Source organism: Pteropus medius, unplaced genomic scaffold (assembly GCF_902729225.1).
Source record: "Pteropus medius unplaced genomic scaffold, Ma_sr-lr_union100, whole genome shotgun sequence".
In the NCBI taxonomy this organism is placed as follows: domain Eukaryota; kingdom Metazoa; phylum Chordata; class Mammalia; order Chiroptera; family Pteropodidae; genus Pteropus; species Pteropus medius.
The window spans coordinates 10,879,419-10,892,462 of NW_024351729.1; the positions used below are offsets into that span (position 1 = coordinate 10,879,419).

Genomic DNA, 13,044 nt, shown 5'->3' on the forward strand with positions numbered 1-13,044 from the left:
AAACATGTGAAGGACCTGTATATTGAAAACTATATAAGACCCTATTAAAATAAATTGAAGAAGACAGAAAGAAATGGAAAGATATTCTGTGTTCTTGGATTGGAAGTATCAACATAGTTAAAATGACCTTATTACCTAAAGCAGTATACTGATTTAATGCCGTCCCCATCAAGATCCCGTCAGCATTTAAAGAACTAGAACAAAAAATCATCAGATTAGTATGGAAGCACAAAAGACCCCAAATCACCAAAGCCATCCTAAGAAAAAGAGCAAGGCTGGAGGTGTCTCTCTGCCCAACGTCAGATTATACTGTAAAGCAACAGTAATCAAAATGGCATGGTATTGGCAGAGAAACACACACCAGACCAGTGGAACAGAATTGAGAGTCTAGAAGTAAACCCACTTTTATATGGGCAAATAATTTTTAACAAAGGAGCCAAGAAGATACAATGGAGAAAGGAGAGCCTGTTCAATAAATGGTGCTGGGAAAAGTGGAAAGCCACCTGCAGAAGAATGAAACTAGACTGTTGTCTGTCACCACACACCAAAATTAAAACGGATTAAGAACCCAAATATAAGACCTGAAACAAGAAATCGCATGGAAGACATAAGAACTAAACTCATTGACCTTGAACTTAAAGAGGATTTTATGAATTTGACCGCAAAGGCAAGGGAAGTAAAAGCAAAAATAAATGAATGGAGCAATATCAAATTAAAAAGTTTCTGCAAAGCAAAAGAAACTGTCAGCAAGGCAAAGAGATAGCCATCCAAATGGGAAAATATATTTGCAAGCAATGCCTCTGATAAGGGTCTAATATCCAAAATTTGCAAAGAACTCATATAACTCAATAACAACAAAAAGAACAATCCAATTAAAAAAGGGGCAGAGGACCTGAAGAGACTTTTCTCCCAAGAGGACATGCAAATGGCCAACAAACATATCAAAGGATGCTCAACTTCACTAGCTATTAGAGAAATACAAATCAAAACCACAGTGAGATACCATTTCACACCTGTTGTAATGGCTGTCATCAACAGGACAAGTAATAAGTGTTGGAGAAGGTGGGAGAAAAAGGAACCTTCATTCACTGCTGGTGGGACTGCAAATTGGTACAACCACTATGGAAAACAGTATGGAGGTTCCTCAAAAAACTAAGAATTGATCTACTATATATGATCCAGCAATCCCTCTAATGGGTATTTACCCAAAAAACTTGAAAACATTTATCCAAAAAAACATATGCACATTGATGTTAATAGTAGTAATATTCATGGTGGCCAGGACATGGAAGCAACCGAAGTGTCCTACGATAGACGATTGGCTAAAGAAGCTGTGGTACATATATACAATGGAATATTACTCAGCCATAAGAAGAGATGAAATTCTGCCATTTGCGATAACATGGATGGACCTTCGGATAATCATGCTAAGTGAAATAAGCCAAACAGAAAAAGTTGAAAACCACATGGTATCACTTACATGTGAGGTATAAACCTAAAAGCAACAAACAAATAGAGGGAGAAGGTAGATAGAGTAAAAGGGGTCAAATATGTGGCGACAGAAAGAAATCTATGAACAGTGAACACACAATGCAATATATGTGACTTACTGTTGAATTGTACACTTGAAACTTACTGGATTTTGTTAATCAGTGTCACTATAATAAAAAAAAATGTTAATCTCATCTTGAAACACCTGCCCAGACACACTCACAATAATAATGTTTAACGAATTATCTGGGCACCCCATGGCCCAGTCAAGTTGACACATAAAATTAACCATCACATTCTCTACTCCCATACAACGGAATACTCCTTGGCAGTAAAAAGAATGAACTGCTACTACACAATGGATGAATCTCACACAAAATATGCAGCCAGACACAAAAAAGTACATACTATATGATTACATATACGGTTATATGACTTTTAAAAAGGCAAAACTAATCTTTTAGAGAAAGCAGATCAGAGTTTACCTTTGTCCAAGTGTGTAGAGAGTGTCTTGAAAGGGGCTTTTGGAATCATTTTAGGGCGATGGCAATATTTTAAATCCTGATTGTGATGGTAATTTAAATGGATATATTTGTTCTCAGAACTCTTCAAATTATACACTAAAAAAAAGGTCCAGTTTATTTTATGTAAACTAAACCTTATGTTTAACAAAAGGATAGTTACTAATTGGACTTAAAATTTTCTATAATAGTTTTTTTTTTCTAAGATATTATGTCTACAGGAAATGAGTTTGGTTAAATTAACCATTTAGTTCTTATTAGGATGAATTATTAATTAGATACTACTGTGTCTGTATCAGTTATTAGTTTTCTGTTAATGTTTTATTGAAAACCAAGTGGAGAAATTAACTGAAGAAACAAAATTAGAAATAAAGTATGGAAATATGTTTTTTCTGAATTTTCATAGATTATAAATAAGTTCTCATGTAAGTTTATCATTTCAGAACATAAATTTAATATCTTTAATCATGATTTAGTTTCCATTAGTTTCCTTATTCTCCAATTTTGGACATGTTATTTATGATTTTTACTATTGCAAATGTAATGAGTATCTTTGGATTTAAAGCCCTTTTCCACATTTGATTATTCTGTGTACATACTTAGATATATATAGAATCATTGAATCAATGGTTATGAACTTTAAAAATACAGATAATAAGTTCACATGTCAAATTTAAAAGATATATTTGGATAGACAGTGAAATATCTCCCTTGTACCTCTCTGTCTGCCAGCCATCCAGTTTCCCTTCCTGGAGGCAGCCAGTGTCATCAGTTTTTTGTATTTCTTTCTGGATACATTTTGTTTGTGTGTGTGTGTGTACCTACGTGTGTAGGTGCATGTATCTGGTGTGTCGGAGAGTTTAGACAGCAGAGTAAGTATACATATACTTTTATAAGGATTTAGTCACTATGCACATTAAGATAAAGTCATTTACATTTAATTTTACTTGAATTTATTAAAAGAGAAGGAAGCTAAAATGAAACTGATGGAACCTCCTGCAATTTAAATGTTTCTTCATCAAAAGAAAAGTTCTCTATGAGATTAAGAAAAGAGATTAGAAGTAATATTTTTTTAAGTACTGGTAAATTGCCAGTAAAATATGGCTATTTTAGAACTTAATATTGAAATGCAAATAAAGTAGTATTTTTAAAATCTTTTATAGATTGGCAAAAATTGATAAAATATACTTCAGAATGTTGGCAAATGAGTATTATTATGAGGTCAGAATTCTTTGTAGTGGAAGGCATTTTGGCAGTACTTAAAATTTTAATCTGTGTATCCTTGGATATACAGTTTGATGTCTAGAAATTTTTTTACAAGAAAATAAGCATAAAAATATATATTTTGGCCACTGAAAATGTCTGTCAGTATGGGATTAAGTTATAGTATGTCCTGGGATACTATATAGCTATTAAAAAGAGTGATGTATTATTGATTTATATTTATTGCAATGGGAATAGGTTGTCAACATGCCCATTTCATTTCTCAACAGTAAGTACTAGCATGTCAGTAGGACCTCATTTATATAAAATTGTACGTGTATATAAGTGTAGGCAGTTCTGGAAATACTCATTAAATGTTTTTCTCTGAGTGGTGGCTGATGGGGTTTTTTGTTTTTGGTGCTGTTAGGTTTCTTTATTCTGAATATTTATCATTTTTATGTCTAAAAAAGGAAAGGTTTTTTTTCCCTTTGTTTTTGAATACATGAATGTGTCTAATATATCTCTTCTGCTTGTTAATGATTTTGTGGATAACAGGAAGTATAGCCTCTAAGCCAGTACCCAATCAAGTTCTACAAGAACCTAAATCTAACAAGGTCTGTAGAACCTTTGTAATACCTAGGGGCCATGGTTTGGGATGCTGTAGTATTGCTATTGAAGCTACACAGGAACCAGTTGAACTGGTCCAGATGTTTGGAAAGTTTTGAACTCCAGAGCCCAAGGCATTGACTGAAATTTTAAATGCTACACCCTGCTGAAGATAATTTATAAAAAAAAAATTGATTTTTAAAAAACAAAGTTAAGTTTGAACCTTTGTTTTATTGTTTTGATTTACTTGGGGTTTTTTTTTTTTTTAGCTTTATTGAGGTAGAATTAAAATTGTAAGATATTTAAAGTGTTGATTTGATACTGTATTCATTGTGGAAAGGATTCCTCACATCTAGTTTATTAACACATTCATCACCTCATGTATTCTTTTTTTTTTTTGGTGAGAACATTTAAGTTCTACTCTCTTAGCACATTTCAGTTATATATCAGTGTTATCAACTACAGTCACCATGTTATATATCATCCTCAGACCTTACTTATTTATCTTAGAGCTGAAAGTTATACCCTTTCATCAACCTCTCCCTATTTCCCCCATTACCTGGCAACCTCTTTTTTACTCTATTGTTTCTGTAACTTTCACTTTTTTTTTTTGATTCCACATATAAGTGATACCATGCAGTATTTGTTTATTTACTTTGGAGTGACAAAAGAGTATCTGAATTTATTATTTATTGCACGCAACTGGCAGTTGATAATGATAGTAACATTAGAAGTCATTTTTTTCTCTGCCTATATGTCAGCTACTGTCTTAATCACTGGAATGGGTGAAAGTAAAATTCCTTCTCTCCAATATTGCACTCTCTCATGGAACACTGGAACAGTCAAGGAACCATTTCAGTGAACCATGCTATGGCAGCACACCGGAGGACTTTTGACCTAGAAATTGATGTGTTTCTTAAACATGAATTAGCCAAACCAAAGAAAGGGATATGAAGGTAGAGACAAAGTCCTGGAGGCATGCAAGGACATGGCACATGTTGGGAACTGCAGGTTGTTCAGCATGATAGCAGTTGAGGTAGTGTGGCAAGAAAGTGAGGCTGGAGAGACGAGATCATGAAGGGTCTTCTCAGCTGTCAGAGTCTTTTCCTGTGGACTTTCTTATAAATACAAAATACAACCTTTGTTCATGTAGGCTGGGAATATTTGTGTCATCTTTGACTCTTGAGGCTTTCTTCCCTTTTTTTAACTCCCTTGTAATTAAGCACTAAATCCTGTAAATTCTGGAAATGTGTTTCAAAAATTGAAATGAAATAATGACAAACTAGATATAAACTGTGTGTTCTTTAGAGCAGACTATAACTTAAGTCTTTTTAATTTCTAGGGCTTAGTGCTGGCTCACAGACCCTTAGTAAATATGTAAATGGATGAGTTATAGGAATGGAGTTCAGAAAAGAAAACATTTAGTATTTTTACATGTGACTATGTGTAACTTTTCTATTTTCCATTTCATTATAGAAAATTTATTAGTCTTAGGAAGTCTAGTTGAAAGGTCAACTCTTAGATAATTAAAAATCTTGAGAAGTAAATCAAACTCATTAGTAAGGTCTGTTTGATTAGTCGTACTGGTGAGTGACTGAAGCAGCAGCATAGGGAAGAAAAGTGCCTGACAGCTTTTAGCAATTTGATTTTAGTGAATATACACCAGTTTACATAGTGTATTTGCCTTTTTTTCCCCCAGCTTAGAACAATCTTCTTGTGACTGTCCCAATAGAGATTAATTTTTTTAGAGGAAGAATTACGAATATGAATGTTTATTGCTTTTCACTTGTCACAATTAATAATGTGGGGACATGCTTTCTTGAACTTATGGCTATATACTGCATTTCTTTTCAGTTTACTGTAAAAGGACTGTATGCAGAGATGGTTAGCATTTATAACAATTAGGCATTGTTTTGGTGAAATATGCCATTTTGAAAGCAAATTATGTATCTGAGGCATATCTGTAAAGCAGCATTAATGATTATCAGCAACACAGCTGCTGTAACTGTTATCTTAGTGGAATTGAATCTTTTATTATTTGGGTCACATAATCAGCAACTGAACTTTTATACTTGTAACTATACAAGACTCTTATTAAGACATAATGTAATACCAAGTAGAAGAGAGGTGATTTAACATGTTTTCATATATGGCCTTAAGGAGAGCAAGGTATTTGTTATATAAAATTAGAATGATAGCATTATAATATAATCATACATATGCATATATTTTTATATTTTAAGCCCTTTATTATTATTACTTTTTATTTTACAGCATAAATTAAGCCTACTCCCTTCCCCCATCAAAAGGAGATACAAGGATGTTTCTTCTACATAACCTCTAACTTCCTGTTACCTCTAGTTTTTTTAGTTTTTATTTTTGGCTTATATCTGAGTACATCCTGTAGCTTGAAATGGAAAAGATTTTTGCATATGTGACTTCAATTATAGCTCCTACAGCCTGGTTAATGTTTTCTTACAGTCTACTTATTGTAAAAATCTTACTAAGATATGTGTCTTATAGAGCTGTTTAAAATGAAAGTTTACTTGTAACTTTTAGTTTTCTCATATCCTTTTGAGTATAAACGATATGATAAATGAGTATTTTACATGTCATACCTATTTAATCTTAAAGCCAAGATGAATGTTTTAAAATGGATATACATTTGTGGTTTTTTTTGTAAAGATAATTGCAGTTGTAAGAAATACTACCAGAGAGCTCTTTTGTATACTTTGCCCAGTTTCCCTGAATGACAGCATTTCATAGAACTCTTATAAAACATCACAACCAGGATATTGACATTGTACAACCCACTGCTCTACACATTTCTTCAGTTTACTTGTACTTACATGTGTGTGTGCACATGTAATTCTATCCTGTTTAATTTTCTTTCTTCTTTGTATGTTTGCATATCTGCCACTTAAGTCAAGATATTAAATAGTTCCTTATCACAGGAGTTTCCTCTGCTGACCTTTTAGAACATCTGCTTCTCTCCTAACACTTCATTTTTCCTCCCTTATATTTAACTCCTGGAAACTGCTAAACTTACCTCCATTTCTAAAATTTTGTCATTTCAAATTTTTATATAAATGAACTTACACACTTGAGATCAACTATTTTCGCTCAGTATAATTCTCTGGAGATTCATCCAAGTTTGTGTGAATCAGTAGCTTATTTCTTTTTATTGTTTATTTTTTATATTTTAGAGAACTTCTACATAGTTTAAAACTTAGTTTCTACTTTGTTTCCTTCCTAATCTATTTTTTAAATAAATATCTTTGTCTTAAATCCAGGTGACAAAACACGACCACCTTCTTCGAGCCCCTCTGCTATAATCCGCCGCACTTCCTCTCTGGATACACTTGCTGCTCCGTACCTTGCAGGGCACTGGCCTCGTGATAGTCATGGGCAAGCTGCTCCTTGCATGAGAGACAAGGCTACACAGGTAAATTTATTACAGTTCTTATTCTGAAGTGTTTTACTCTGAAACTGTTTTTCATAATATGTTCTGCTCTGTGCTCAAATTCTTAAAACACTAGTGTATATTAGAATAACCTGAGAAGCTTATCAAAAGTGTGGATTCCCAGTCTGAATATTCTGTAGTAGATTTTGGATGAGGCTTGGGAATGTGCATTTTAAAGAGTTTTCTAGTAATTCTCATATGTATGCATAATTTATGGGCACCATTTTCTCTCATTTTTTGTAGTTTAGAACATCACAATACATTTAATATATGGAATTTCGACTTAAACATTTGTAACAGGATTACTTTACTTTCCACCCAACTATATACAGCAGGTCCTTTGTTATAATATTGATGAGATGCCATAGGACTTAAATCTTGTTTTATATCAATTAGCCTATGGTTGAATTGGTTTTGTTGTACATTGTTTCACTTAAAGTCACAGAACCTTTTGATGACATTGAGGACTTACCTGTATTTTTGTGCCAAAAATCTTTATGTGTTAGGAGATGGAGATTATATTACATTGCTGACAGATTCTGTGTAAATATCCTGACAAAGGGACTCTGGAATCAAAGTTTTATACTTTTAGATTTATAAAAATTTTAAATTAAAAGGATCTTAAAATATTTAGATCTACCTCCTAGTTTTATTAATGAGGAAGCAGAGGTCCAAGATCCTAGAGCCAGTTGACGACTGCATCTTAGTTTGGTGTAGTTTCTTTCATAGCATCTACTACAATTATAATTAATGTTTGCACAATCATTTATTTAATATATTTACTACTCACTAGATGGTGAATCTATGAAGGCAGGCTGTGCTGGCTTGTCCATTTCTGTATTTTTATCCCAGGGCTTAGTACTGTACTTGACAGAATAAACACTCGAGGAATATTTGCAAAGGACCGAATGAGCAGAACAGTTAAAGCTTTATTGCTAATGAAGAATGAAAATCATTTAGAGAATCAAAAGATTCTTTATACTGATTGTTGAAAATCAGCTTAGATTCATCTTAGTTTAAACTTCAAATTTACATCACTGATGGTTGCTTGGTCCCAGTACTTTAAGAGGAACTGTCCTTTTATAGAACCACGTAAACACTTTGCAATGGGTTTTCGATTTGTGTATTGGTTTCCAAATTTCAAATGTTCTTGGTGGGTTTATTTTGCTTTCTGTTCTGATAATCTTCAAACTGAATCCCATTTTTAGGATAGTTGCTTGGGATTTGAGATTACTTTGAGGTTTACATTCCAGTAGCAACTATAGACATGAAAACACAGTATCTATACTCATCAAAAGTAATGAATATTATACACTTGAAACTTAAATAATCTTATTAACCAATGTCAGCGCAATAAATTTAAAAGGTAATGAATCTTTTCAGAAATTGTGACCTTTTTTTTGAGAAACCCTTCTTTTTTATTTTTTGTTTACAGTTGACATTCATTATTTTATATTAGATTCAGGTGTACAGCATAGTGGTTAGACATTTATATAATTTATGAAGTGATCCTCTGATTAGTGTAGTATCCACTTAGCACTATACATAGTTTTTATAACATTATAGACTATATTCCTTATTCTGTACTTTATTATTTTTATTTTAGTAATTTTTTATTTTTTAATTATAGTTGACATACAGTATTATATTAGTTTCAAGTGTACAGCATGGTGATTAGACAGTTGTATAACTTATGAAGTGATCACCCCAGATAAATCTAGTACCCATCTGACACCATAAATAATTATTATAAATATTATTGACTTATTTTCCTTATGCTGTACTTTACATCCCCATAACTATTGTATAACTACTAATTTGTACTTCTCAATCCCTTCTTCTTATTCAGTCATCCTCCCAAGCCCCTTACCATCTGGCAACCATCAAAATGTTCTGTGTATTTATGAGTTTGTTTCTGTTTTGTTTGCTCGTTTGTTTTGTTCTTTAGACCACATATAAGTGAAATCATATGACATTTGTCTTTCTCTGACTTATTCCACTCAGCATAATATCTTTTAGGTCTATCCACCTTATTACAGATGGCAAGATTTCATTCTTTTTTATGGCTGAGTAATATTCCATTGTATATAAGTACTACCTCTTTATCTATTCATCCATTGATGGACACTTAGGTTGCCTCCATATCTTAGCTATTGTAAATAATGCTGCAGTGAACATATGGATGCACGTCTCTTCAAAGTAGTATTTCGGGTTTGTTCAGATAAATACCCAGGAGTGGGATTACTGGATCCATCTTTGTCTCTTGTTACATACAGCCTTTGTTTTAAAGTTTGTTTTATCTGGTCTAAGTATTGCTACTCTGGGTGTTCTTTTCATTTTCATTTTCATGAAGTATCTTTTTCCATCTCTTTACTTTTAGCCTGTGTGTGTTTCCATCTGAAGTGAGTCTCTTGTAGGCAGCGTATGTAAGGATCTTTTTTTTTTTGTTATCCATTCAGCCACGTTGGCTTTCGATTGGAACATTTAATCTATTTACATTTAAAGTAATTGCTAGGAATGTAGTTATTGCCATTTTATTATTGCTTTTTTCTATCTTTTTTTTTCTTTCTCTTAAAGAAGGCCTTTTAACATTTCTTGTAATACTGGTTTGGTGGTGATGAACTCCTTTAGCTTTTTCTTGTCTGGGAAGTTCCTTTATCTGTCTTTCAATTCTAAATGATGGATTTGCTGGGTAGAGTAATCTTGGTTGTAAGTCCTTTCTTTTCATCACATTGAATATTTCCTGCTAAATCACTTCTGGCTTGCAAAGTTTCTGTTGAGAAATCAGCTGACAGTCTTATGGGAGCTTCCTTGTAGGTAACCAATTGCTTTTCTCTTGCTGCTTTTAAGATTCTCTTTTTGTCTTTAACCCTTGGCATTTTAATTATGATGTGTCTTGGTGTAGGCCTTTTTGGGTTCATCTTGTTTGGAATTCTTTGTGCTTCCTGGGCTTGTATATCTATTTCCTTCACCAGGTTAGGACAGTTTTTTGTCATTCCTTGAAATAACGTTTTCAATTCCTTGCACGCGCTCTCTCTTTCTCTCTCTCTCTCTGTTTCTTCTGGTATCCCTATGATACAAATGTTGGTATGCTTGATGTTGTCTCAGAGATCCCTTAAACTGTCTTCATTTTTTTTTCCCATTTTGCTCTTCTGATGGATGTTTTCTGCCATCTTATCTTCCAAATTGCTGATTTGATCCTCTGCTTCATCTAATCTACTGTTGATTCCTTGTAATGTATTCTTTATTTCAATTATTGTAGTCTTTATTTTTTTGAAAAAATTTAGAATGCTTCATGAATTTACATGTCTTCGTTGCACAGGGGCAATGCTAATCTCTCTGTTGTTTGAATTTTAGTATATGTGCTGCCAAAGCAAGCACTGTATTTTTCATTTCTGACCGGTTCTTTTTTATGTTTTCTATCTTCATTTTTATGTTTCTTATCTCTTTGTTGAAGTTTTCACTGATATCATTGAGCATCTTTATAACCATTGTTTTTAACTCTGCATCTGATAGATGGCTTATCTTTATTTTGTTTAGTTCTTTTTTTGGAGCTTTGTTCTGTTCTTTCATTTGGGATATGTTCCTTTTGAGTGCCCTCCTTTGTTTCAGTGTGTTAGGTAGAGCTGCTATTTCTCTGTATTAGGTAGAGCTGCTATGTTTCCCAGTCTTAGTAGAGTGGGCTTGTGTTGTAGGTGTCCTGTGTGGCCAAGTGGCCCAGTTTCCCTGGGCACCTGAGCTGGGTGCTCCATGTGTGTCCCTTGTATGGGTTGTGTGTATTCTCCTGTTGTAGATGAGCCTTGGTTGCTGTTGGCATATCAGTAGGAAGGATTGACCTTCAAGCTGATTCATTGTGAGGACTAGCTGGTGACTGCAGTGGAGGAGCTGTTTTTCAGGGGCTTACCCTCTGAAGTAGTATTTGCTTCAGCAGAGTTCTGGTGCCTGACGAGGCTGCCTTTCAGGTGTGTGGAGGTGGTTGGGTGGTACTCTGGTGTGGCCTGAAGCTGGCCACCAGGTTTGTTGATTCTTGGGCCTTTTGGGAGGGACTCTATTGCAAGTCAAGGTCAGCTGCTGCCTTGGGCCACTGGTATGAGCTACAGAATGATCTGCAGATGGCTGCCACTTGTGCTGGACCTGAAGGTGCCTGGGAGGGGCTAAGCTGTGAACTGAGGCTGGCTGCCAGGCTTGGGGCTGTTGAGCAAAAGGTATATGGGGCACACCAAGGCCAGAAACTGCTTGTTTGGGGTTTGTGAACCTTTGAGAGATTTTAGGAAAGTCCGCAGCCAAGACAGGCTATTTGTAAGAAAAGCCAGTGTAAGCAGCTTGAGTGGACCCACAAATGGGATGAGGCAGGGTCCCAGGGAATCATCATGTTGGGGCAAATGGTGTCAGCCTGGTTAATGGAGACTCAGATAGGGTGCCAGCCTGCATCTCCATGGAAGGTGGAGGGAAGGGCTCAACAAAGGAACATAGACTTCTGCTAGAACTTCTGTCTGGGAGAAAGCTGCCCCTCTAGCCCTCACCCTGAAGCCAGACAATTCAGTTTCTCCCCTTATGTCCCTGGAGCCTTTCGAGCTGCTGCCCCAGCACTGGAGCTTTGAGTGAGTCTGCCAGGAAGAAAGTTTATGTGCAGCCTTTTTAAGAGGAGCACCTGGGACTCCAGCCACCCTCCGCATCACTCAACCACAATCTCTGTTGGTTTTTACAGCCAGAAGTTGTGGGAACTTCTGGCACTGGAACCCTTGGCTGGGGCTGAGATTCCTTGCTCCTCCAGGGGGACCTCTGCAGCCAAGATATCCCTCCACATTTTTAACTGCCACACGTGTGTGGGACCAGCCTATTCTGAATTTCTGGTCCTCTTACCAGTCTTGATGTGGCTGCTTCTGTATATCCTTAGTTATAGGACTTCTGTTCAGCTAGACTTCAGGCGATTCTCAGTGATGATTATTCTGTAATTTAGTTGTGATTTTGATGTGGTTGCGAGAGCAGCCAAGCATAGTATTTACCTACTCTGCCATCTTGACCAGACCTCAGAAATTGTGACTCGTTTAACCAAAGATTTCTGTAGAACTCTGCATTTGTTCAAAATCTATTACATTCTTGAGAATAGGGCAAGTACTATGGAAAATGAATACAGTGTCTACTTGCTTTCTGCTTAACCCACATGTCATGTTTAAATTAGAATGGATGTATTTCCTTGAACATTTCTACAACCCTCTTTATCTCTGCAGTTTCAGGTTCAGTGAATTCAGAGATTTTTGTCTTAGAATATATAATCTGATAAGCCATTGGGAGCCTATTGATCTGTGGAAGTAGTTTACTGAGTCTTTTCAGCAAGTTGCTGTGACCTGTCTCTGACTACATTAAAGTATAAACCTCATACTCTCTTTACCTTATTCTAAATATGCCCTAAGTGGGAATGTTAAGGGTCTAAATGTAAAGAAAATTTGTAATTATTATATTGTTACTTGTAAAGCTCATATAGAGTCTCCTAAAGCACAATGCAGTGATCCTGGGCACTCTAGTCTTTCATTCACATTGTAGGATGCCCATCTTTGCTAGCGAATTTAGCACTAACATGATTCATCTCAAGTTTTCAAATTCCTCATTGGCATATGTTGGATTCCCTAATGTATGTATGCAAGTTAATTAAGTCAACTTAAAAACATTTGGTAAGATATATGTAGCATAAAATTTGCCATTTTTATTTCTTTTTTTCTGAAATAAATACTAGTTTAATGAATAATTGCATTGAGGAAG

General features: G+C 34.9%; 1 protein-coding gene and 1 non-coding gene across 2 annotated transcripts in view; one reads left to right on the forward strand and one right to left on the reverse strand.

Annotated features, from left to right (window-relative positions):
- Nucleotides 1-13,044, forward strand: part of FAM117B (family with sequence similarity 117 member B) — a 74,089-nt gene that overhangs the window by 25,748 nt on the left and 35,297 nt on the right. The window contains exon 2 of the mRNA XM_039844477.1: nt 7,115-7,266. Within this exon, the coding sequence (XP_039700411.1) occupies nt 7,115-7,266 (152 nt within the window). The remainder of the gene's footprint in view (nt 1-7,114; nt 7,267-13,044) is intronic.
- On the reverse strand, nt 10,562-10,665 carry LOC120587909 (U6 spliceosomal RNA). Its single transcript, XR_005649096.1, has one exon. It is a non-coding gene; the product is annotated as a U6 spliceosomal RNA (small nuclear RNA).